Here is a 26,666-nt window from a genome sequence, read left to right as displayed (position 1 = left end):
TACCAAACTCCATGGAAGTAAAAGTTGCAGTACCTAAAAGTTCCAGTACTATATATAGGTAAAGGTTTTCCCTGACATTAAGTCCAGTCATGTCTGACTCTGGGGGTTGGTGCTCATCTCCATTTCTAAGCCAAAGAGCCGGCATTGTCCGTAGACACCTCCAAGGTCATGTGGCCGGCATGACTGCATGGAGCGCTGTTACCTTCCTGCCAGAGCAGTACCTATTGATCTACTCACATTGGCATGTTTTCGAACTGCTAGGTTGGCAGAAGCTGGAGGTAACAGTGGGCGCTCACTCCGCTCCCGGGATTTGAACCTGGGACTTTTCGGTCTGCAAGTTCAGCAGCTCAGTGCTTTAACACACTTCGCCACCGAGGCTCAGTACTATATATACAATGGAATAATAAAATGATGCCCCTTATATTGAGACTTGCTTTTTGATGTTTTGTTTTAATAATTTGAAACCATGGATGGTTGAATAATGTGGTTGAATAACCTGGGATGCAAAGCCAATCTTTTAGAGAGCCTAAAAAGCCCTGGGGCCAAGCAGAGAAAACTGTTAGGCTCAGTTTCTCCCACATTTAAATTGTTGAAATCTCAAATCTTTTTCCTTAGGGAATTTGAAGAAATTTGCAAACAATTATATATTTTATCAAAATGAACTATAATGCCATTCTCACTCATTCTGACATTTAATTATGAGTGGAAAAGCAGCAAAGGCTGAAAAACCACATGGAAAGTAATGCATTTCCCACAGAAGCTGATGAGGAAAAAGACATTTACAAGGGAATTCTTCCACTGGATTTTGTGTAGTCTCTCCACACAGATTCCTCAAGCTGTGACTTTCTTCAGAATCAAGGGCTGGAGTACAGCCCAGTTCAAATGATCCCTGCAAGCCTTCTCAATGACAAATCACATCTGGGAAGTATGCAAAACTTTTAATTTAATATAGGATTCTGGGGACACATGCACACCAATGCATGGTTCTACAGCTACACCTGTCTTAAACTAAGATTATAAGCCTCCCAAATTACAATTTTCTTTGGAAGTCCCTCTGAAAACTGTTACGAAGCTCTGCTCTTTACATGTTCATGCTTGCCAGCTCTCCGAAGTTCTTCAAGCAGTCTGCATCCAGAATATCAAGTTGTGTGTCCTTCATTGCTTGCTGTTGCTTTGCAATGCAAATGTGGAGGGCTTTGTATCAGGCAGCACTATAACCATGGCAACCAAAAAAGGGATGTGGGGTAAGTTTGCATTACTTCCTTAGTGAAGCATAACCCTCCCCCAAAAGGCCAAACTGTTTTATAGGGACATCAGTGTCTTGCTCTGGAATGAAAGCAGAGAGGAGTTCCTGTTTTCCAATCTGCTTCAATTCAGTCCTCCCTCACTCATTTTCTCCTACACAGTTTCCCTGACTCTCCACGATTCAAACTTTGACTGACTTCTTGTCCTACCCTTCCTTTTGCAAAGAGAGCAAGGAAACGAGCCTCCATCCAATCATCCAGCCTGACTGTCAACACAAACACAGTCTTTGGCTAGAAGCCTTTTTTGGCCTTTTATGGAAGGGCTTTTAATTCGATGGGATTTGGTAAGACAGTCCAGAGACAGAAGTTCCTGTACCTTGGCATTTTGGCCCAGGGGTCTGTGGAAAAACACAGGTCCCAAGGCACCAGACTAGCAAGGATAGTCTAGTTGTCCATCCCTTGCGGCTGCAGAAGACATCACAGACTGGACTGGGAAATCTTCTAAGGACCTTATTCTGCCTCGGTAAATTTTGTAATAATTTGTCTTCATATCCTTAATGTTTTTGCTACATTTGCCAAGCCTTAGCTTCTGTTCATTCTTAGATCTACTTTAAAGAGATGCTTCTTAATAAATATTTACAGCAAGAGCAGTGAAATCTCATGATATATTGTGTTGTCCATGGTGATTTTTACTTCCAGGCTGTTACATTTACAGGGAAGTTAAGTATTTTTGATGGATGAAAAGGAACATTATTTCTCTGAAAAGTTAGTTGAAATAGATTGATTCATGTAAATCTTTTGGCTATACAAAAGTCGTTGTTGCTGTTGTTATTAGAACCAAGTGCCCCTGCTTTCAGAAGGCACTTACTTTGGCACTAGGCTAGAGAGAGAAAATTATGAGATATCAAGATATACAAATTGAGATTTAGCACCTCTAGCAAAAAAAGAAAATAAAAGAAAATAAAATAAATTGTTTCTTGTAATGCTCTAGTACAGGCATGGGCAAACTTTCTAACTTGGGGGCTGTATGGCAGACTGGAGTAAGGTGAGCGGGCTGGAGTGAGGTGGTTCTCCCCAAGCACCCTTCCCTTTCCTCCCCTTACTCTTATCTTTTGGGGTCAGAAAGGGAAGGAAAGGCGGGAAATGTTTGGATTCTAAAAGAATTTGCCTTGGTAAGGATGTGATGGTGGACCGGAGAGAAAAAGTGTATCTAAGAGATCCCATATTACTTACTCCTAATATACAATCCTAGAATCCTAGAGTTGGAAGAGACCCCCCAAGGGCCATCCAGTCCAACCCCTTGCCATGCAGGAAGGCACAATCAGAACATTCCTGATAGACAGCCTCTGCAGAAAAGCCCCCAGTGAAGGAGACTCCACCACACTCCCATGAAGCCTAGCTTACTCTCCAGGACATTCTTCCTCATCTTTTCAGTTGAAATGTAAAGACGTGGCTCTGTGCGCAAGTATTTAACGAATAAGTATTATGATCTGACATGACCCGAACTAAGGCTTATGAATGAGGTATTTGGATGAATGGACTAAACTATCTATGTGTTTTAAATTTAGTATAATGTTTTTATTAAGTATTTAATTGATGTAATTGTTCTGTTTGATTTTATTGAACCCTGTAAGTCGCCTTGAGTCCCTGCGGGTGAGAAAGGCGGGGTAAAAATGTTGTAAATAAATAAATAAATATCTTTCCCTGCCATTTGAACCCATTGCTCCCTTGTGTTCTGGTCCCTAAGTAGCAGAAATGGAGAGGGGAAAGAGGGAAGGAAGGATGAAAGGGTGGAAGGGAAGGAAGGATAGAAGGAGAAAGAGGGAGGGAAGAAGGGAGAGAAAGAGAAAGGAAAGAGAAGGAAGGAAGGATAGGATGGTGAGAGAGAGGAGGACCTGAGAAAAGATCCCAAGGGGTCACACCTGGTCTTGGGCCTGGGTTTGCCCATATCTGCTCTAGTACCAATTCCAAATTAATCGACAAAATATCTGAATGAAATGGCTACAGATAGGATTAAAAAAGGACAGTTACTAAATGTGGCACTTTTTGGAACATGTCCCATTATCTAAGGATGTTTCACTGATTCCTAGATTTTTGGACAGGATCAGAATAATTGATGGTCCAGAATTTCAGGCAGTGATACCTGGTTAACTAGGGACACATCTACATTGTAGAATTAATGGAATTGGACACAATTTTTGGTGTTAAACTTCCAGGATTCCATAGCATTGAGCCATCATAGCTACTTGATGTCAAACTTCAAAAAATTCTACAGTGTAGTTATATCCTATGAAAGGGATGTTGGTGGTAGTGATGATTACAGAAGATACTCGTTTGAACCCTTTCTTGTTTTTTGAGCTTACACTGAAGTAGAGATATTTGATTTATTGTATTTCCTCTAGTTTCGAACTCAAATTCAACCTTTGTCTTCAACAAGTCAGAGGCTGACCTATCTATGACGTTTGCCAAAAAAGATGACTTTTACATACCTTCTCATGTTGGTCTGATCTGTTAAATTGCTAAAAATAGAATTCTGTCACATGATAAAGAAATCCAGTATTAATTCTGATTCTGGTTGCCAGTTTCAAATTCAACTTGGTCTGCTCCTGGCCCTTTAAAAGCAACTTGATTTCATCTAAGTACCATAAGCTTTTACATCATCAAAATTGCATTTATTTTTGCAGAGGGTCTTTTATACATTGATGAAACATGGAAGCAGAAGTGGACAACAGTTTAGGTGCATAACCAGTATCATGTACCCTGTTGCTGCTGTTCCCATTATCTCATTTTTAATTATTTTTATTCAAACATACAAACAAAGAGAAATATACTTGTAAAATACAACACAAAATGAAATCAAAACTACCACAAAAAGCATTTTTCATCTATATATATAATAAAAGTGAAATCGGAGTATGTATCAGCGTTTTGATTGGCCTGGCGGAATATGTGCTCGCGTTTTGATTGGCCGCCACTATCCCAGGCCACTGAGACCAACAGGAATGACGGATCTGCACCAAACTTGGCACACTTCATCCCCACGATGCACTTTATGACCTGCTGCCATTTGGGGGAGGATGGACCACAGATGATGGGATTTGCAGTACTTTCAAACACTTTAACTCCCACAGACTACTGCAATGCCCACCAATGATAGAAATGGACCAAACTTGGCACACAGAACTCCTGTCAACCCCTTTACATCCTGATGTATATTGGGGCAGGATGGACCAAGGATGATGGAATTTGCAGTACCTTCCCCCACTTCTTGAGACCACAGCAACTGCCACAAATCACACAACTGAACCAAACCAGGCACACATATCCCAAATGACACACTTCACATGCTGCAGCAGTTTGACGGAGGGTGGACCAAGGATTATGGGATTTGCAGTACATTCATCCAATTCACCTCCCACAAACCACTGTGATGCCCATGAATGACAAAACTGTATCAAACTTGACACGCAGGTGCAGGGCAGCCCACTTTACATCCTGGTGCAGTTTGGGGGAAGAGGGACCATGGATGAGGGGACTTACAATATCTTCAGTCACTTCCTGGGACTACTGTGACCCCCACCAATGACTGATCAAGACCAAACTTGGCACATAGAGCCACCATGGCCCACTCTACATCTTGGTGAGATTTGAAAGAGCTTGGACCTTGGATGATGGGACTTGCAGTATATTCATTCACTTCCTGAGACCACTGTCACCCCCATCAATGTCTCATCAAGACCAAACTTCAAACAGAACACCCATGACTCACTCTACACCCAGGTGCAGTTTGGAGGATGATGGACCATGGACGATGGGACTTCCAATACCTTCACTCACTTCCTGAGAGCACCGCGACCCACACAAATGACTGATCAAGACCAAACATGGTACATGGAGCCCTCATGACCTATTCTACATACTGGCTCTGTTTGGAGGGGGATGGACACTGGACGATGGGACTTGCATATGGGAGTTGGAGCTCACCCGCACCCACTGAACCCAGCTGACATTGGATATAGGCTACACTGGGAACACAGGCAAACAATGCCTTTCTCAAATGACCCGGGCATCGTCGGGTCTCCAAGCTAGTTATATATAAAAGTAGCTAACATACCTTTAACTGCAACATACTGCCTGTACACATTATAAACAAACACCTACTAAACTAATCTATGAACCCTCCACTCACTGCCTGTTGATTTTCACTTAGTTATTGGTCTCCTTAAGTATCACTTTATTTCTACTTTTCTACTTTTAATAACACTCTTCTATGTCAGGGAACCAATAGTTGAAGATTGTCCCAATCTTTACTGCATAAGGGTAATAAATATGTCCCAGTCTTTCTTGAATTTATTCAAGGATTTCTCCTTAATCAGCATTGTCAATTTGTCCAGCTTAGCTAACTTACATTTTTTCATCAGCGTATATCTGGTTCTTTCCATATCTGAGCATAGATTATTCTCATTGCTGTAATAGTAATCTTCCACTATCTCCTCCAATATATGTAAAGGATTACTTATTTGCAGTATCGGCTAGCAGCTGCCATATAAAAGAAACAATTAATTAGTTCTTGATTTTAATCTAAGTTTAAGAGGTTATTCAATACAATCCCCATATCAATAACTATGTTTTTTCTTACCTGCACCCCACATAATATGTTCATTCTATGAATTTTCTAAACCTTCCAGAAAATTCTATGATGTACAATACAGTCGTACTGCAGGGCCTAATAAATTCCTAAATAGAATATCTCTCTAGGAATTATCTAGATCTCCAGAGGAAGTCTATTGCGACTTCTGGTAAAAGACATTCATTTCAATAGGTTTCACTATTATACAGTTTCCTGTTTTCATGGTAAATTCAGGAACATATCCCATATGGGTAGGTAAAAAACTAATTTCAAGATGAAACACTATTTTTGGGAGTAGAGTTCAGCACCTTGAGTAACTCCTTCAAAATTCAGACTACAATCTGGAGCAGATTATCTGCTTTGTGTGCTTAAAACCATAAGCCACCACAACTCACTTTCCTACGGCTCCACTTGAGTAGAACCTAATTGCACAGGAACTTTAATCAGATCACATGCCTGTGTAGTTATCACAATGGTGCCCCATGGCAAATGGTCCAATCAACACAGAATTAACAGACTGAAGTCTGGACATCTTTCAAACATCTAGTCCAGGAAGGGAGACATATGAGGCCCTCAAGGACTGTGCCCCATTCTGTGGCCTCAAGAGGACATTGGGGCTATGCTTTACTTTTTAAAAAACATTATTTTTCCATTACTAAGCCAGTCACAAGGTTTTTTATCGAAAAGACAAAAACGTTTATAAAGTTTATCACATAATAATAATAAAATAATAATAATAAAACTTTATTTATACCCCGCCACCATCTCCCCATGGGGCCTCGGGGCGGCTCACAATGTTACAAAAGTAACAGCGCAAATACACCAACAATATACACAGTTTAAAACACTAGAAGATAATAAAACAGAAGTTAAAACAAAGGTTTATACAACAGTAATAATATCAAACAACCACCAATGCCATTCAGTCAACTTCAAAGGTGGGGGGGGGGGGACTATAGCAGCAATATAGGATAAAATCATTAGATAAAAATATTCCAATGAAAGGAACCTAATAACATTCAGGATAGAATTATAATGAGGCTGGTCATCCAATAGCTGTCTCTCCAAAGGCCAGCCCAAACATCCAGGTTTTCAATTGTTTCATAAAGGATGGTAGGGAGGGCGCCAACCTAATCTCCCTGGGAAGGGAGTTCCAGAGCTGGGGGCCACGGACGAGAAATGTGAAATGTGAAATGTGGAAGCTCAAAAACCTCCCAAGACAAACCAAGGGCAAAACATATCTTTCTAATGAAAATAAAAACACTGAACTCTAAGATCCACTGAATCCGCCTTTAGGAAGTAAGCCAATACTTAGTAACCAGCTGCTATAAATCACTACTGACCAAGAGGTCATGAGTTTGAAGCCCAGGTCGGGTTAAGCCTCCGACCATAAAAAAAAAAAATAGCCCCGGCTTGCTGTTGACCTAGCAGCCCCGAAAGACAGTTGAATCTGTCAATTAGGGAAATTTAGGGACGCTTTATGCAGGAGGCTAATTTAACTAATCTACAACACCATAAAACTGCTCACGAGGAAAAGAATGAGGAAGAACAGCCACCAATGGACGGTGAAGCAACAGCTACCCCTGTGGCCGGAAATCGTGAAGCTGGAAGATGTTAAAAAAATGCCTCTGTGTCTGTCTAAAAACTGAATGTTGTTTGTCTATTGGCATTGAATGTTTGCCATATATGTGTTCATTGTAATCCGCCCTGAGTCCCCTTCGTGGTGAGAAGGGCGGAATATAAATACTGTAAATAAATAAATAAATAATACTTACAGAAATTACACTAAGTCAATGGGTTTATTCTGATAGGACACGACACTGGATTTAGGCCTGAATTGGCTTTCATGTTAAAAAGTAATATAAGGTCAGCAGAATGGATTGTCAAAGTGGAGAATAAAAAAATACACCTTCTGCTCTGAGGCGTCATCTAGTTTGGGATTGGGCTGTGCTGGAAGTCTTCTGGGAGAGATGCAAACTGAGGGATGCTGCAGCCGTTCCGTTCGACCCACTGGAAAAGACTGAAGGTCTGGGGTGGGTCTTTATTATGCTGTGCATAGTTCCTCACAGGGAACAAAGAGAAAACAATGGACAAGATCCTCAGACCAGAGAACTAAACAGGCCTAGACACATATGCATCCAGGAAACAGCCCTCGAGTCAAGCCAGGAGAAATACACCAATGCTGTACTCTGTTGTTGCAGAGAACTCTTCATAGGTGTAGTCAATGAGATGCTTGCGCTGATGCAGAAGGTTGCTTCTGGATAGAAGGGGTACATCTCTCAACACACAACCAACCTGACTGTGAAGTCACCTTTGCTTGCCATTTTTTTCTCATTCAGTACCTTTTTGGATCTAATTTAAGCTCAAGAGAGACCTGTTTTTCAAACAAGAAGCAAACTTGAAGTGAACATAGCAAAATTAGGGTGTAGGAGTTGGCTTAAAAAGGAGGTACTGGGAGACTTTGGGGTTTCAAAAAACAACCCCCCCCCTTTCAACAGCTCTGCTCTAGTCTGTGCACATTATGTATTTTGATTATGTGTTTTAAGCAATGTTGTAATCTGCCTTGAGCTATAAGGAGAGGTGGGTAAAAATATTGTTATTATTAAGTAGGTACCTTTGCAAAGGTGGTGCAAAAGAAGCTATCCCTTGCCTTCTTTTTCTGGTACATCTCTTTACCACTTCATTCAGTATATGATTTAGGTCCTGTCTCTGTTGAGGGAAGAACTCATCTGTGATTTAAGCTATGTGTGTTTACCCATGCTTTTATCAGCTTAAGTGAAATCACATTTCATACATTATCCAATTGTTTTTTATGTTTGCACAGTCTTAGGATCTAGTTCACATTAACTGTAAGCAGGTTTTATTAATGCAGTTTCCAGTCCATTCTTTTTCTTTGTCTCCAATCATTCTCTATTTAGTATTTAGCTAAACCAAAACAATCAAGAAGCAAAATCAACCATGATTCTTCTACATACTGAAAGTCTACCATATTGGGGCCTGAATTTTCTTGTTTATCTTTTCTTAGATACATCTGATAGCAAAGGAGATGTGGTCCTCTTGATGTTCATATTGCAACTCTATGTATTGAACTGCCTAGTGATGGGGTTAGTCCTGATTAGAAGACAGAAAATATGTTCTGAATCAGATTATCATATGTGACAAGAGTTTCCAAATTTTCAAATGCCAATTCTAAATATATGTGTGCATGGTTTGTAAGAGAGATAGAGATAGAGATAGAGATAGAGATAGAGAGAAAGAGTGAGAGAGAGAGAGAGAGAGAGAGAGAGAGAGAGAGAGAGAGAGAGAGAGAGAGAGAGAGAGAGAGAGATTGGGATTCAGGAATGGGCAGATTGTGATTTTCCAGGTGTTGATAGATAATTCCCATCACCAAATCTAGCTAATGGTGAAGGAGTGTGGGAATCAAAAAACATATGATGGGATACATTATGTCCACTTCTGATAGACAGAAATGTTAGATAGATGGTGGGGGGGGGGGAGGGGGGGAGAGACAGACAGACAAACAAACAAACAAACAAACAAACAAATAACTACAGAGATAGAGACAGACAAACACTTAGAAAATGGTAAAGACCCAGCATATTACAAGATGGCATGAGAAAAGAAGAAAAATGGGACTGAAATGAGAACATAGAAACAAGGAATTTGAAACAGACATGTAGAACAAGCAATAGTGCACAAGAAGGCAATATATATATCTGTTCAGCTATTACTGGACTGCAACTTTCATCAGTAGCTCTTTAAATCTTGCGAATAATTGTTAGTTTTCTTTCCATCAGATAGTTCATAGAAGCTAATGAGCTCCTTTTGGCTTAAATCATGAATATCAATTTATATCAGCACCAGATTAAAAAAAAATAGAATCAGAGCTTGCAAATTTTTTTTTAATGACAGCTCCTAGAATCCCTTCAGAATCTAATTCTCTGGTGGATTCTGGGAACTATAGTTCAAAAAACCAGTCTTATGCATTCTGATTAGTATTGTGTCATGAGAAGCAATAAAGCGAAGTTATGACAACTACACTTAGAAATTGTGACAACTACGCTTAAGAACAATAAATGGCATTGTGTCTCTTCTATTTATAGCAAAGAGAAATTTACTCCACCCCAAGGTTTGCAGTTGCTCTTAACAAATTTCTGCCGTTCACAGGCTGTTATGTGTAAATGTTTGCAGTGCCAGCCAATGCTGTTGAGCTAGTGAAAGGAATAAGTGCGCAATCACTCTTTCCACAAGTAACTTCACACTTCATGTATCAGAGGGATCAAGAATCAGCGGAGAGTCCAAACAATGACTAAAACTGATTTCTGAGTTGAGAGCACTGTGACATCAGACAACACTACAACAGTTTTTGAGTACATTCCAGATGGACTCACTGCAATCATGAAGTTACATCCTTGAGCTTTTAGCAGCATTAGCAGCAACCATAAAGTGCTTCTGCTGCAGGAGTGATGGATCCCAGTGCTACTGCACTACAATTCCTATCCTAGTCAGTGATAAAAGACAATGGAAACTGGTCCTCAGCATCATCTGGATGATTGCAAGTCTCCAACAAAAGTAACCCAGATCTGCAATAACACTCAAAATTTAATATGTTTTGGGAGAACAGCTCTGCTCCAAAACTAGTCTGCCGATCAGCCTAGATCCCATACAATTCAGCTGCCCATACTTTAAAAACTGTAGGATAATTCTGGTGCTTCCAGGAAGCTTTGAAGTACATCCTGTGTTCCTTTCACACAGAGTAATAGCTGGATCCAGCAGTTGTGTTGCAAAATCAGGCATGACCTATGTGGACTGCAGCAGTTGATCAGTGAGTCTACTATATATATAAATTTTATTGAAATTTTGCGGTGTTACATAAACATAGACTAAGGGAAAAAGTGGGGGATGGGTATTGGTATTTTTAGGAGGTGGGAGGGGGGTAATATCCTAATTGTACAGTACACATATAGAGGGTATTAAACATATGCCCTCTATATGTTTAAGAAAGAGGGGGGTATAGAGGGCTAGACATTAGGGAGGGAAGGTTGGGAAGGGTTTTGGGAAGATAGATGGGGTCTATTAACAGACTCCTAGAGTAGGTAGCCCTATCATGGGTAGGGGGGAGGAGTAGACTTCCAATCTTCTAGCTTCCATTAGCGTCTTATGCTGTATCTTCATTTCAATGTTTCTTGAAGGTATTTCTCAAAGTTTGACCAATTCGTTTCTCTGATTGGTCTTCCGATACTTTTTTATCAGAGAAGTCAATCTATCCATATTTTTAATGTCCATCAGCTTATCTAACCACATTTCTTTAGTGGGCCTTTCCCTACCTTTCCAATTTCTTGCGACTACTATTCTGGCTGCAGTCACTGCATAGGTTAAGATTTTTTCCTTATTTTTCTTCTCTTTTTGTGAGATAATTTCTCCCTGCTCTTGAAAGTTATATAGTCATAATAAATAATCTGATTTACAGTCAAATTCTGTTTTAATTTTGTTTACATTCCGTATGAATTGTTTTCCAGTACTTATTAATTTCTTTACAGTTCCACCATATGTGGAAATATGATCCAACCTGGTCTTTGCACCACCAACATTTGTTGTCTCTGTCCCTATACATAAGTCCTAGTTTTTTGGGTGTCAGATACCACCTGTGTATTGTCTTTAGCCAGTTTTCCTTTAAGTCTGTGGAGTAACATAGTTTAATCTTTTTATTCCAAATTGTATTCCATTCATCTATAGTTATCGGTCTAACCACATTTCTAGACCATTTTATCATTGAATCTTTGATAATTTCCATTTCCTTGTTCCATTCTAATAATTTGTTATATAATATTGTTATAATTTTTTATTTCTTTTAAGTAAGTTATCCCAGAAATTACTAGACATATTAAACCCTATTACTTTATCTTTTTTATATCTTTTATTTGATGATATTGGAGCCATGAAACGTTCTTGTAGTCTTTTTGAATCTCCTCCAATTCTTTAATTGGTGGAGTATCTGTCCAAATAGTTACTTTCTTAATAATCTCATTGTATGTCGGCCAATTTTGCCAGCCGAGTAATCTCCGTTGATTTGCTTCTAGAGGAGAGAACCACAGTGGGGTTTTCTCATAGAAGTATCTTTTATGTTTTCGCCAAATTGCAATCAAAGCCGATCTGATAAAGTGGTTTCCAAATTGCTTGTCTATTTTAAGCTTGTCCTGCCACAGATAGCCGTGCCATCCCCACCGCAAATCATGTCCTTCTATTGTTAGAATTTTCCAATATTACCCAATTGATAATCCAGTCTAAAGCACACACTTCATGATATAGTTGCAAGTTGGGGAGGTCAAAGCCTCCTCTTGCTTTTGGAGTGGTCATCATTATAAATTTAACTCTAGGTTTCTTATTTTTCCAAATAAATTAATTTATTTCTTGGTTCCAATCATTAAACAATTTGTTACCTCTAATAATAGGGATATTGTGGAATAAATATAATAGTTTGGGCAAAACATTCATTTAAATTACGGCTATTCTGCCCAAAAGCGATATGTTTAGGTTCTTCCAATTATCTAGATCTTCTTTTATCTCTTTCCATTTGGCCCCATAATTGAGCTCAAGTAATTCCTAGGTATTTGATTTTTTTTTTTTTTACAATATCAAGTCCTGAGATCTCTTCCATATCTTCTTGGCTTTTTTTTTTACATATTCTTTGTGAGAATGGTTGTTTTCTTCTTATTAATTTTGAAACCAGCCAATGCACCAAATTCCTCTATTTTTTCTAACCAATCTTTAATTTTAGTTTTTGGATTTTCACCTATACAAATCACGTCGTCTGCGAATGCGCGGACTTTTATCTCGTTGATCTAATTTAATACCCTTTAGATTTCCATCTTTTCTTATTGATCGCAGTAAAATTTCTAAAGTAAACATAAAAATTAAAGGGGATAGCAGACATCCCAGTCTTGTTCCTTTTAATATTTCGAATACTTCAGTAAATGGGCTGTTTACTTTAATTTTGGCAGTTTGTTTGTGATAAATTGCATTTATTCCATTTTGGAATTGGGTCCCGATATCTAATTCATTTAATAGTCATAGAATCATAGAATCATAGAATAGTAGAGTTGGAAGAGACCTCATGGGCCATCCAGTCCAACCCCCTGCCAAGAAGCAGGAAATTGCATTCAAAGTGCTTTGAAAAAGTCCCAATTTACATTGTCAAATGCTTTCTCAGCATCTAATGCTAGAAACACGACTTCTTTTTGGTGGTTATGGTCAAAATATTCTATCGTGTTGAGTATTATCCGGACATTATCTTTTGTACTGCAATTGGGGAGGAAACCTGTTTGGTCCTCTAAAATCCATTCATTCAAAAATCCTGCAAATCTCTCAGCCAATATTTTAGTATACATATTGTAGTCATTATTTAATAATGATATGGGATGGTAATTTCTTACATTACTAGGATCAGTTCCTTCCTTATGTATCAAAACAATTTCTCCTGTCTTCCAAGAATCAGGGATTAGTCCATCAGTCAGGGCACTATTCATTAATTTTTTTAGAAACTGGATTGTTTCCTCTTGGTCAATTTCGTAAAATCTGGCTGTAAAGCCATCTGGGCCTGGAGCTTTATCTGCCTCTAATTTTTTAATGGCATTTTTAATTTCCTCCAATGTTTTTTCTTTATTTAACTTTGATCTTTGATCTTCTGATATTTTTGTAGTTTTTGCTTGCATATATAATCTACTATTGCTTCTGGGTTAATTTGATCTTTAGCATAGAGATTTTTATAAAATTTCCCAAAATCTCTTTTTATCTCATCATCTGTATATACATCTTTTTCATGAGTTTTAATTTTTATAATTTGTTGTTTGTGTTTCTTATTATTATTCTAGCTAACCATTTCCCAGGTTTATTAGCATTTTCGAATGAATTTTGCCTTGTCCACTTTAGTTGGTTGGCCAGTTTTTCTAATTCTAAATTCATCTTGCCCTTCTGTAGGGATTCTAATTTCTTTAATATTTTTCCATCACTTGGTTTTAGTTTTAATTGTTTCTCCAATCCCTCAGTCTCCCTTTGTAGTTCTTGTAGTTTTTGATTTTTAATCCTGTTTTTTTGTGCTTTTTGTTGTATAAAGAACCCTCTAGCAACGGCTTTGTATGTGTCTCAGATTATTTGTGGGCTAATATTCTGTTTATCATTTAGTTGGAAATATTCTTTAGTCATTTGTTTAATCCTCTTTATATCATCCTCCTGCTTGATCAGATTTCTATCTAGCCTCCAACTTATAGAAGGTTTATTTTTTATTATATTTCATCATTAACAGACAGTGGTCTGAGAGGTCTCTTGCGAGGATTTTTATTTCTGTTGTTTTAGACACTAAACCTTTCGATAACCAAATCATTCTATTCTGGTCCATAATTTATGTCTACTTGAATAGAATGTAAAATCTTTTTGATTAGGGTTTTTTTATTCTCCAAATGTCATATAAATCAAATTCTTCTTTTAACGGTAGTAAATTTTTCGGGAGAGATTTATTTTCACTTCTTTTTATGTTTTGAAGAATTGTCTAATTTATTGTCTATAACTCCATTAAAGTCTCCCATAACTATAACATGATCCAATTTGGATTGGCAGATATTATCTCTTAAAAATTTGACAAATTTACATTTTGGGCCATTCAGCTATATAGATATTACATATTAAAATAGTTTTGTGGCTAATTGATATTTTTACTGCAATTATTCTACCTTCTGGATCTCTAAATTCCTCTTCTGGTTTTAGTTTTTCATCTATATATAGTGTTCTGTGCTAAGTCCTTCTTTAATTTCCTATAGAATTCATCTGCTTTTTCTTCCATTTTTATCCAGATTCTTTCCTCCTTGTAAGTTAGCATTAGTCCCTCCTGTCTTTCCCATTGAAATCCTATTTGTAATCGCTTTAATTTGTCCGTTAAGAAGAAATATTTTCTCCGGTTATTGAGGGTAGATTGGGGAAACTCTTTGAAAACCACTATTTTCTTCTCTTTGTACATGGTCAAATTTGTTCTAGTGATTCTGAAGATTTCGTCTCTTGTACTTCTTTTAACAAAGTGTACAATTGTGTCTCTGGCCACTTTATTTTTCTTTGAATAATTGGTGTGAATTCTATGGGCTTTGTCTCTTTGTCCTATAGCATCCTGTTCTGTGCATTTTAAAATTTTGGCTATTATTTGCGCAATAATATGTTTAATATTCTCTTTAGGTTCTTCTTGGATGTTAATTGATGTTTTGGTGCTAAATTCGTAAATACAGTAATTACTAGGCTTGCTCAAATAATTCGTTTTCCCCGTTTACCGTTATTGATTCGTTATTTTCGATTGTTTTGAAGCAATATCGAACCTTGGTTGTCCACACGTCTGGATATCGCGGTTTCGAATCGCGAGAGGCCGTTTTTTCTAATTTCTTCGTTTTTTTGTTAAGAAAAAAAAGCTTTTGCAAAGCACCCAAACTACTTTCCTTTTGCCCCTCAGCCAATGGGAGGCTCAGCCAATGGGAGGGGGCGAGGGGGAAGGAGGCCGAGGAGGAGGAGGAAGACGGAGGGGGGAAATGGCCGCCGCCGCCGCCGCCTCGCCTCAGCTCAGTGCATTAATTAATTGGGCCTTAATGAGACCCCTTCCAAGCCAAACCCACCAGAGAAACACCCTCAATGCAAACCTTGCAACGTCCTTCTCTCCTTCTTGGACACAAAGGCAAAGGGAGGAGGCACTTCGGGTTCCCAAGCGACCTGAAAAGAGCCATAGAGAAAGGGAGAGCCAGTGCGCATGCTCCACCCTCCAAGGCACACAAGGGGGGAGTTCGCATGGGAGCCGGAAGTGTTGGGGCCTCCGTCCCTCCCTTGCTTTTCCTCTTTGGTCTCCCTATCTTGAACACAGAACACGCATGAAAAAAAACACACCATAATTTCACAATATATAGTTTAAATAACAAAAGGAAGAGGAAGGAAGAGGCCCGGGATGCGAGGGGGTGTGGGCCAGGCCCGTCCTCGGCTGCTCCCAGGGGCCCAGATTCGCACCCTCCCTCCCCCCAATACAGGTCTCCAGTCCATACCACGCTACATGAACTTGAATGGATACTGTGGTTGTGTTGTCAAAAGCTTTCATGGCCGGGATCACACTGTTGTGGTATGTATTCCGGGCTCTATGGCCATGTGCCAGAAGCATTCTCTCCTGACGTTTCACCCACATCTGTGGCAGACATAGAGGTTTTGACGTCTGTGCGAAGCTAGGCAAGTGGGGTTTATATATCTGTGGAAGGTCCAGGGTGGGAGAAAGAACTCTTGTCTGTGGGAGGCAAGTGTGAATGTTGCAATTGGTCACCTTGATTAGCATTGAATAGCCTTGCAGCTTCAAAGCCTGGCTGCTTCCTACCTGGGGGAATCCTTTGTTGGGAGGTATTAGCTGGCCCTGATTGTTTCCTGTCTGGAATTCCCATTTTCTGGGTGTTTCTGGGAAGGTAATGGCACTCCATGTAGTCATGCCGGCCACATGACCTTGGAGGTGTCTATGGACAACACTGGCTCTTGGGCTTAGAAATGGAGATGAGCACCAACCCCCAGAGTCAGACATGACTGAACTTAACGTCAAGGGATACCTTTACCTTTACCTACACACACACACACACACACACACACACACACACACACAAAAGCAGGGACTATATATATATATATATATATATATATATATATATATATACACACAATATATATCACACACACACCAATTTAACAAAGTTTCAGCCACAAAAACAAAGTTTCTGAAGTAGAACAATGACTTTCACAGTAAAGACAACCCAATTTAACAGGAAATAAGACTTTCAAACCAGGAACAGATTACTGCAATTATTAAAAAAAGGTTTATTATAAAAGCTATGAAAATTTGCCAAAAATCAGAGGATAAGGGAAACGTTCCACATTTTGGTGAGCTATCAGTGTTAAATGTGTTCTACCACTGTACCAAGTTTGAAGAAGATCACTCAAAAAATGAGGGCGGGAGAGCCCCCTAAGTCCCCCCCCCCTTCGGGCTGTTTTTGGGCCACCGCGCATGCGCGTCCGCCATTAACGAATTAATTTAGAAAATAATGAATTTTCGTTAATTTCGAAAAATTTTGGGGGCCAAATTCGTTATTAGCAACAAAAACGAAAAACTGCCCCCTCTAGTTTTGAAACGAGTTTAGAATCAAATTTTTGATGGATCGATCAAGCCTAGTAATTACTACATAGCATTACTGTGTATTGAACTACTTCTTCTGTCAAATTTGTTTTATAACATGATGTTTTGGTGCTTAGTTTGTAAAATCATAACCTAATTTGATGTTTAATAGGCTTTTCCTTAATCCCTCCTTATTATCTAACATTCACTTATCGAACGTTCTGCCGGCCCGTTTATGTTGGATAAGTGAGACTCTACTGTATATTGAGTTTTCTTTTCTTTCTCACTTTCCCCCCCCCCCCCCCCAAAATTTCCAATCTTAAGTAAGTCGTTAAAGTGATGGTGGCTTTCTCTCAAAGCCAATGTTGCGGAGAATGGAAAAGGGAGAAGGGACAGAGAACTCCAAAGAATTTCTTCTCCTGTAGCTATTCAATTCAAATATCTCAATTATCCCAATCTTTTAATTATACTATTTTTGATCTCTTCTGTCAGCTGATACTATATGTTTGGGTTGATCGACTCCTTATCTCTTATATGTTATGATGAACAAACCGGCTAAAGGGATCACCGTTTGCTCGGTTCCCGATTATTAAATATTACTATGTTAGTCCTCTTTATGGAAGTTAGTGATTCAAATTATATAACTTACATTCATGTCTGGAGCCCCCTGCCTTCCAGATTGCTCTATTTTCAAGTCCTCATTATACTCATTGAAGTGAGCGCAGCGTCCGGCTTGTGCCGAGGTATCTCCACTTCATGAGTCACGCCTTGCTTATCAAGGTCCCTGGACCTGCTCGATCCCTCACCCTTGAGGAGTGAAGGGTCTTTGGGGTCATCAGGTGTCCTACTGGCTTGGCAACCCCTCTCGTTTCAATCCGCAAAGAGGGGGTGAGTCTATGACTCCAACCGGTGCGACATCGAGTGGTTCGCCAGGAGCTCTAGAGAACCATGTCCATCGCCATGAGCACCCACCCGGAAGGCCCAGTGAGTCTACTTTATTTTGGCTGCGTAAACAGGTCCAATAGTTCTATTCCTAATCCTATAATAAAAGTTTAGTTTGTTTCCTATAGCCATAATCCTAAAAGCTAGCCATTGTCTCATGCATGCATTCTCTAACAAGTTTAGCACCCAATCAGTTTTGTTTTGAGAAGTTTACAAAAAGATTGAGGTAGATAAAAAGCAAACAGGTCACACGTGAGAAGAAAAGTGATAGGAATCAGCTGAAGCATGGGGTTTACAATTCCTAATCTTACAGGCAAGAATTTGTCAGCCTGGATTTGCAAAACTGAGCTTGAGTTAGCAGGATCCAAATGTTTCTGTTTCTACAATATCTCCTTCTCCCCACTTTCCCTGGTGTTTTCAGCTTATTTCAATTGCTGCAAAGCAAATTAAAGTTTAAAAAAGCAGTTTATACTGAGCAGGGTGAAAGGAGGAGAGAATGCTTGCCCTTTACAATATGTACAGGCAAAAACAAACTCTCTTAGGGCCCTTCCAGACAGGTACCAAAATGTGGGACCTATCGGGCATTTACTGGACACCTCCAGTAAAAGAAAATTAACTCAGGACAAAGCAGGTAAACTCTGCTGTGTCATGAATGAATTCAATACCCTATTATACCTGAGCCTTCCTCAAAGGCCCAGGTGTAATGAGATATAGGGTCTGTGGGGACATGACTCCCAGGTAGTCCCAGGGGTCAGTCCCCACAGCCTTCTTGGATTTTCAAGCTCCATGAGCCCATAGAGCCAAGAGGGCACCCCCCAACTGTGCCGAAAAGCCTTAAAATAAAAAAGTACTAAGCTGGCATTATGCTTCTCTAGCAGGCCTCCTGACATATAGAAATGACACACCAGGAGGCCGGGGGGGGGGGAGCAAATTCATTCCTCTACTTCCCCCCGCCTCCTGGCACATCATTTCTACACACCAGGAGGCTTGCCAGAGTAGGGTAATGGCAGCCTGGTAAGGGTTTTTTTTAAAACTTATAAGGTTTTTGGGGGGAGGAACCCCACCGGGATCATCTGTTTTATGGGGGGCAGGCACAGTAAAGCTATTGTGTTGGGAGAGAAGTATCCAAGAATGCTTCCACCCCGGGTGTGGGCAGGGCCTCCACAAGAAGTCACACAATGTTGTGTGATGGCTGACTTGGTGCTCCATCTCCAAAATACGGTGGAAGCATCTTAGGATGCTAAAATTGCCCCATCTGATGAGACCAATAGTCTGTAATATGGCTCTGGTACAGTTGTTCCATGTCTCTTCAGATTTTAGTGCTCAGATATGTATCTTTTGAAACATTTCATTTCTGTCTTTCAGTCTTTGTGCTTATATCATTAGCCTTTGGAATTTTTCGTGCATAAGCAGGCATTAATGTAATGAAAAGTACAACACAGTATCTCCCACTGCTGCTGAAATGAGAACCTCCAGTGATGGCTTTGCAATTTTACCCTCTTGTAGTAGTAAATTGCTGGTTAATTTAAATCTTCCTCTCTCCACAATCTCCTAGCAATTCCCAGACTTGCTTTTCTAGCTCCAGCTGCTCATATTTATATTTTTTTCATGATTTTGGCTCATATAGGATTATGCAGCTTTTACAGCTTTATATCTCTATAGCTTATGTCTACATATGCTAAGGGTTTCCTTTATGCTGTTTCCCGTGATCATGTCATATTATTTCTACAACTACTTTCATTCTACCAGTGCAAAGCTCTCTGCTGTCCAATGTCAGAGGATTATGTTCTCATAAATTAAAGTTCATGGTCTGTTCTGAACATTAGTGTATAATATCATGGCAAAAGGGATTTTACTATTAACATTGAATCAGTTCTATTATACACTAGTGCTCTCTTATAAAAAAGGACTAGTCTGCTTTTATATGCCTAAATAAATAAATAAATAAATAAATTTGAAAAATCTGTATCCAAAGGTTTTCCAGCTTGTTACACTGCTATTATTAAAATCTATTAATGCAGTGTAAATAGCTTTTATCTATGTGCAGCATCATACTATGCACCCATGTTCAATTTATGATCAGCAATAATACCTAGCACCTTTTAAAATGTAGTACTGCTGGACTATTTATCTTATACCTTTGAATTTGGTTTTTGTGACTTAAATATCAAATTTTTTTTGTCTCTATTTAATTTCAATCAATCAATCAATTAATTTATTGATTAGCCCTTAGGCCATATCACAATACCAAACCAAACAACAAGGTTTGATAAGACATGATTACACTCGATGTAGTAAGTTAAAATAAGATACTTATACAGTAGAGTCTCACTTATCCAACATAAACTGGCCAGCAGAACGTTGGATAAGTGAATATGTTGGATAATAAGGAGAGATTAAGGAAAAGCCTATTAAACATCAAATTAGGTTATGATTTTACAAATTAAGCACCAAAACATCATGTTATACAACAAATTTGACAGAAAAAGTAGTTCAATACACAGTAATGTTATGTAGTAATTACTGTATTTATGAATTTAGCACCAAAATATCACGATGTATTGAAAACATTGACTACTAAAATGCGTTGGATAATCCAGAACGTTGGATAAGCGAGTGTTGGATAAGTGAGACTCTACTGTAATAATAAAGTAAATAAATATGATAAAACTGAATATATATACATCATATTTCCTTGTCACCCCTACAGTTTTGCAAGGTTGCTATTGAATTTTATTTTATTAATGTCTGTCTAATTTTAAAATGTATCTAGAACTTTTTAAATTCTATTCCCATCTTCCAATATGTTAACCACTCCTCGCAGTTTTGTTTTATCTGCAAACTTGATAAGGATTCTCTCTACCACACCATCTAAGCCATTGATAAAAATGTTGAAGAGTACTGGCCCTAAACTAAACTTGAGATCTCCTTGCAGTTTGAAGTGTAATCATCGATGATAACTTTTTGAACTTGGTTCGCCAACCAATTATGAAGCTATCTGACTAATAGCTGTGAAGCTAGGGGGGCTACAGCCCAAAAAGGTTGTAGGCATCAGGTAGAAGAGTATTCTGGCTAGAATAAGGTAAAGGTAAAGGTTTCCCCTGACGTTAAGTCCAGTCATGTCTGACTCTGGGGGTTGGTGCTCATCTCCATTTCTAAGCCAAAGAGCCGGCATTGTCCGTAGACACCTCCAAGGTCATGTGGCCGGCATGACTGCATGGAGCGCTGTTACCTTCCTGCCAGAGCGGTACCTATTGATCTACTCAGATTTGCATGTTTTCGAACTGCTAGGTTGGCGGGAGCTGGAGCTAACAGCGGGCGCTCAAGCCGATCCCGGGATTTGAACCTGGGACCTTTCGGTCTGCAAGTTCAGCAGCTCAGCACGCACTTCACCACCGGAGCTCCGAATAGCACTTGGTTATTCTAATTTAATGCATTTGTACCTCATCTGCATTCCAGCAGATGACTAGGGGCTTCATTATCTCCTCATCCCTTTAAAAAAAAGCCTTTTGTGTTTATGGTTGAGAGGTATCCTTGACATGATTTTTCAATAATTTTTAGCCTGGTTCATACCCAATACTTTCCTTTTGTATGTTGCAGTGTGAACAAGCCTCCAGGGAAACTGGGGCCCTTTCTACATTGCCATATAAAATACAGATTATCTGCTTTGAACTGGATTATATGGCAATGTAGACTCAAATAATCCTGTTCAAAGCAGATAATCTGGATTTTCTGATTTTATAATACCGTGTTTCCCCTAAAATAAGACCTCCCCAAAAAATAAGACCTAGTAGGGGTTTGGGGGGATTGCCAAATATAAGGCCTCCCCTGAAAGTAAGACCTAGCAACTAAGGCTGCAGCAAAGTTCCATTGGGAACCATGGCTGCAGGACTAAAGCAGCACTCATACACACCGGAGGGAGGGAGAGATGCGGCTTGAAGAACCTTCCGTGGCTGCTGCTGCGCTGCCGTTTCTTCCTTCGGAGACAAGGCTCCGTCCTGGCCATGCTCCCTTTGCCCCCAAGGCTTCTGATTGGCTCCTGGAGCCAGGGCAAGGGAGGGTGGGAGGGAAGGAAGAGGGCTTTCCACTCGTCCTGCTCCTTCTGCTTCTTAAAGGTACAGGACGCATAGGGATTCTCCTCTCATCCTTATTCCTATCCTATGCCATGAAACATATATTATACTATTATTCTATTACCATATTATTATCATCATATTCTCTTACTATTATTATATCCCATTATTATATTATCCTATTAATAAATTTATGTCATTATATTATATTTTTCTATTATTATTATATCATTATATTATTATTCTATTATATTTTCATATTATTATATTATTATTCTGTTATTATTATATTCCATTTTATATTATCCTATTAATATATTTTATATCATTATATTCTATACTATTATTTTATTATATTATCATATTATTATTTTATAATAATGGAAACCTTGTGAAACCTAAACTACAAGAGGTACCATAGATTGTTGTACATGTAAATAATGGTAGTAACAAGAAATACTTGATAGGATTCATAGTTTGTCTGGTTATGCTGGTTTGTGATGACAACTACTTTACAGTATATAATAAATGTTCATTTTGTTGTTCAACAATAAATGTGAGCTTTTCTTCATGGAAAAATAAGACATCCCCTGAAAATAAGACCTAGTTCATCTTTGGGAGCAAAAATTAATATAAGACCCTGTCTTATTTTTGGGAAAACAGGGTATGAACTATATTGTAGTGTAGAAGGGGCCTGAGGCAATGAAATCCTTTCCATGATTTTGGCCAAGCCAGTGAGGAAGTTATACATGAACCTTCCGCACAACCATACAACCCAGAATTCAAGGCAGAAAATCCCACAATATCTGCTTTGAACTGGGTTATTTTAGTCCATACTGCCATATATTCCAGTTCAAAGCAGACAATGTGGGATTTTATTCAGCTGTGTGAAAGGGGCCTGAGGCTCCTTGAAGATTAGTCCATGTAGTGCCACTGGCATGATATCTCAGTTAGCTGAACAGGACCTAGTATGGTTCTCCCACCAATGCAATGGGGAACTCTTTTCTAAAAACAAAACAAACAGCAATATGTGATGCCAGGGGAAGCTTTTGGTTGCTAAAACTGAGCTGAATGAATAGAAAATTTTAAATTCTCTATTCCCAAGGGTGCTCTTTAAGAAGGAAGTAGCAACAAAATACATAATTGAGTTCTTCAAAAGCATTTACACATCTGGAAAAGCTGGCTTTCCTTCTCTTTCATTGGTTTTACAATGCACAGTTCACTTCTGATGACCTCATCACATATGAAAAAACAAGTGTCCTAGGACGTTTCTGCCCCAGTTCACTCACAGAGCCCCATGCCACCCATCAGATGATGTAGGCTGACTTCCAGCAGTGCTCCATGGATGAACTGGGCTGGCAGCAAGGTAGGATGCTGCACCACCAACACAATAGCCTCCATGTGTCCCATTAGGAACAACAGGGCTACCATGAGATTAAGCCACATGGCAATACTTCCCCAAGTGTGATGGGAAAGGATCAGCTGCTGGCTAGGGTGCCAGGGTTGCACCGCTGCCTCCCCAATTCACCATAAAGGCTCGCAAATCACGATGCTGTGATGAGGTCCTGAGAAAACCTAACCCCACCACAACCACCACCATCCCACCTACATTGTTGATCTCTCTTTTTATTCAGGCAGGCTTTAGGCAACTTAATAAAGATAGCTTTTAATATTAAATGAGCAACTAGCTCAATGGTTCTAAACCTGTGGGTCCCCAGATGTTTTGGCCTTCAGCTCCCAGAAATCCTAACAGCTGGTAAACTGGCTGGGATTTCCAGGAGTTGTAGGACAAAGCACCTGTGGACCCATAAGTTGAGAACCACTTAATTAGCTGCTCTTGGAAAGTTGCTGTACTGCAGTTGTCAAACTACATTAGCCTTAGCCAGACTAGGCAATATGAGGGATGTAAAACAACAACTTGAGAGCCACAGATTCCTCACAATTGGATTGAATAACTAAATTGTTTCATATAGTAGACATATATATCATCATTATAGGTTTTTAATCATTGAAAGTATTCAGAAGTGATTTAGTATTATCTTTTGATACAGCACCAATGCTGGAGAAGAAAAAAAGTAATACGAAAAGAAGAAGACTACGTTACAGTTAAATTGGTTCAATCAAGGAAACCACTGAGGGGACAATTGAGAGGTTTTTCATTCATGGCATTGCTATAAGTTTTTTTTTTTTTTTTTTTTGTGTCAGGAGCAACTTGAGAAACTGCAAGTTGCTTCTGGTGTGAAAGAATTGGCCATCTGCAAGGACGTTGCCCAGGGGACGCCGGATGTTTTGATGTTTTTACAATCCTTGTGGGAGGCTTCTCTTATGTCCGCACGTAGAGCTGGAGCTGATAGAGGGGAGCTCATCTGCACTCTCCCCAGGTTGGATTCGAACCTGGCAGCCTAACACTAAAAATCACAACAAAATGTAAATTAAAATCTAAAGCATATAAACATTAAAATAGAATTAAATATTTAGATATTTTTAAAATAGTTAAAATTTAGTCTTGCTTTCCACAGCTAGGGAATGATTTCTCACAATGGCGTACTTCAAAGTTATCAAACATTCACTCTTTCTTAAAAGTTTTTTTGTTCCTTGTTTTTGCAAGGCTTTATATTTGTGCACAGCAATGACCTCAGAGTATCATTATCATGGAAGCCATAATACTGAAAAAAAGAAAAGAGAGCGCCTCTTATCCACCAGAAAATCATGGATTCAACAGGATGAAGATTTTTGCACTGCAGAAGTAACATTAAGGAAGCCGTCTTCTATCCCACATCTGGGTAAGGAATTGCAAAAATGTTTAAGATCTCAATACTAAAAGGCCTCTTTTGCCCCCCTTGCCACATTTTCATCTGTTTCTTGACATTTTGCTATTTCAACAGATCTAAATGATATCCACCGTTTCAACCATGCTGTTCTATTTCCCACCTCTTGTCTGAATAAGCACGCTCTGCTTTTCAACCATTTTCACTCTTTGACAGTGCCCTGGTCCCTAACTTGTTAAATTAGCAGAGGATACATACATTTCATCCTCTGAGTTAAACAGCTGATGAGTGCAATGGTTAAACAAATAATATTCTGTCCTATCCAATTTTCAGTGGACCGCAAGGAAGCAAATCTTTGCAGCTGGATGGATTCTGGTTTCTAGTAAGTAGGAGGGATTCTGAACAATATGTACAACTTAAAATAAAAGATACAAACTTTATCCTTGTATATGTGCTTATCTTTATGGATAGATTTTTTCACTATTATAAGTAATTGTGATTCCACTTCTGTGATCCTAAGCATACCTTTCTGGAAAGGCCTCTAGTGGAAACAAAGTGTGAAATCAATCATTTGTTATTTCCAAATATATTTTAGAGAAAAAGTAGAGCTGTTCTAGATCTGGTTGAAGTTTGCATATGAAGACTTATTGAGATTTGATTTAAGACGGGCCTTGTCAGTGCAACAAGCATTTAGAAAACTCCTTGAGAGATCTTGAAGGTGGAGAAGGCTGTTTTAAAGCATCAGATCTAGTAATCTTTTTGTCTTCTCCGCATATGTGCTGTATCTCTTCCCTTCTTTCAAAACTTGCAAACATTCCAGGACAAAGCACACTTTTCAATAAATTGTTTAAGAAAGAATATCCAATTTGAAAAAAAAATCCTGATATATTCATAGCCCATATTCCCTTCATCAGAAATCAATATACATTGCTCTCCTTATTAGAGGTGTGGAATTCGGCCAAAAGGCATGCCATTTTGAGGTCCATTGTCTGGTGACCCCTTATTGTGTTTACCAGGAAGTTACTCAAATGGGGAGGGGTTTTGCCATTTGGCAAAGAATGCTGCCCATTGACTACAATGGGAAACTTTATAGGCTCAATCCTCAGTCATTTTAAGGCTTGTCTGCATGAAACCTACCTCAGTTTTAGACCCCATTTACAATTGTAGGGCTGCCAAGTTTCAAAGCAATTTGCCAATCTACTATTTTTTAATAATTATGTTAAGTTTTTGCCATAATGTTTTTAAAAAATAAGACTTAACTCCTTCCTCTCCAGAACCAATAAATCTGGCTCCCTTAATCCATTTTGCTGGGCTTTTCGGCTCTCTCTTCCCCGTTCTGTTTTTGGAGATTATACAAAATGCCCCACCAAAAACTACAAATCATTTTCATTCAAACCAGTTTGGGTCCAAGCCTACCATTATATATATATATATATATATATATATATATATATATATATATATATATATATCAGATTGAGAAAGCATGACTGGCCAAGGCTATCTAGTGAGTTTCATGAATTAGTAAAGTTCAATTTTTAATTTCCTAAATTTTAGTCCAAATTCTAACCATTTTACGGGTGCATTTGGAAGTATAAGGACTCATCACATTGATGCTTTTCAGTATCCCAGGGTGCTTGCAGTATGCTGGGAGGACGGAGCCTGCTGGATGCCATCAGATGGTGCATGGCAGCTTCTGGCAGTCTTCCGGTTGCTCTTGACATGAAAAAAAATAGAGAAGACTAGGGCTAGCGTGGGGAGAAGTCAAACAGTGACACTCCCCCCAGATGAGTGTCCTTGGTGACCTCATCTGCTTGTTTCTCCCACTTTCCCAAACATACA

At 39.0% G+C, this 26,666-nt stretch overlaps 1 protein-coding gene across 3 annotated transcripts in view; it reads left to right on the top strand.

Annotated features, from left to right (window-relative positions):
• Nucleotides 1–1,315: 1,315 nt before the first annotated feature.
• Nucleotides 1,316–26,666, top strand: part of itprid1 (ITPR interacting domain containing 1) — an 80,201-nt gene continuing 54,850 nt past the window's right edge. For 2 of the 3 annotated variants that reach the window (XM_008112821.3, XM_008112820.3), the window contains exons 1-3: nucleotides 1,316–1,767; nucleotides 24,665–24,839; nucleotides 25,158–25,206. In XM_008112821.3, coding sequence (XP_008111028.2) covers nucleotides 24,686–24,839; nucleotides 25,158–25,206 — 203 coding nt within the window. In that variant the 5' untranslated portion in view covers nucleotides 1,316–1,767; nucleotides 24,665–24,685. Of the gene's footprint in view, nucleotides 1,768–24,664; nucleotides 24,840–25,157; nucleotides 25,207–26,666 lie in introns of those variants that run through there. The other variant, XM_008112822.2, reaches the window with a different exon arrangement.

This window comes from Anolis carolinensis, chromosome 6 (genome assembly GCF_035594765.1).
Source record: "Anolis carolinensis isolate JA03-04 chromosome 6, rAnoCar3.1.pri, whole genome shotgun sequence".
NCBI classification, from domain to species: Eukaryota; Metazoa; Chordata; class Lepidosauria; order Squamata; family Dactyloidae; genus Anolis; species Anolis carolinensis.
This window is presented reverse-complemented; position numbering and strand designations above follow the sequence as displayed.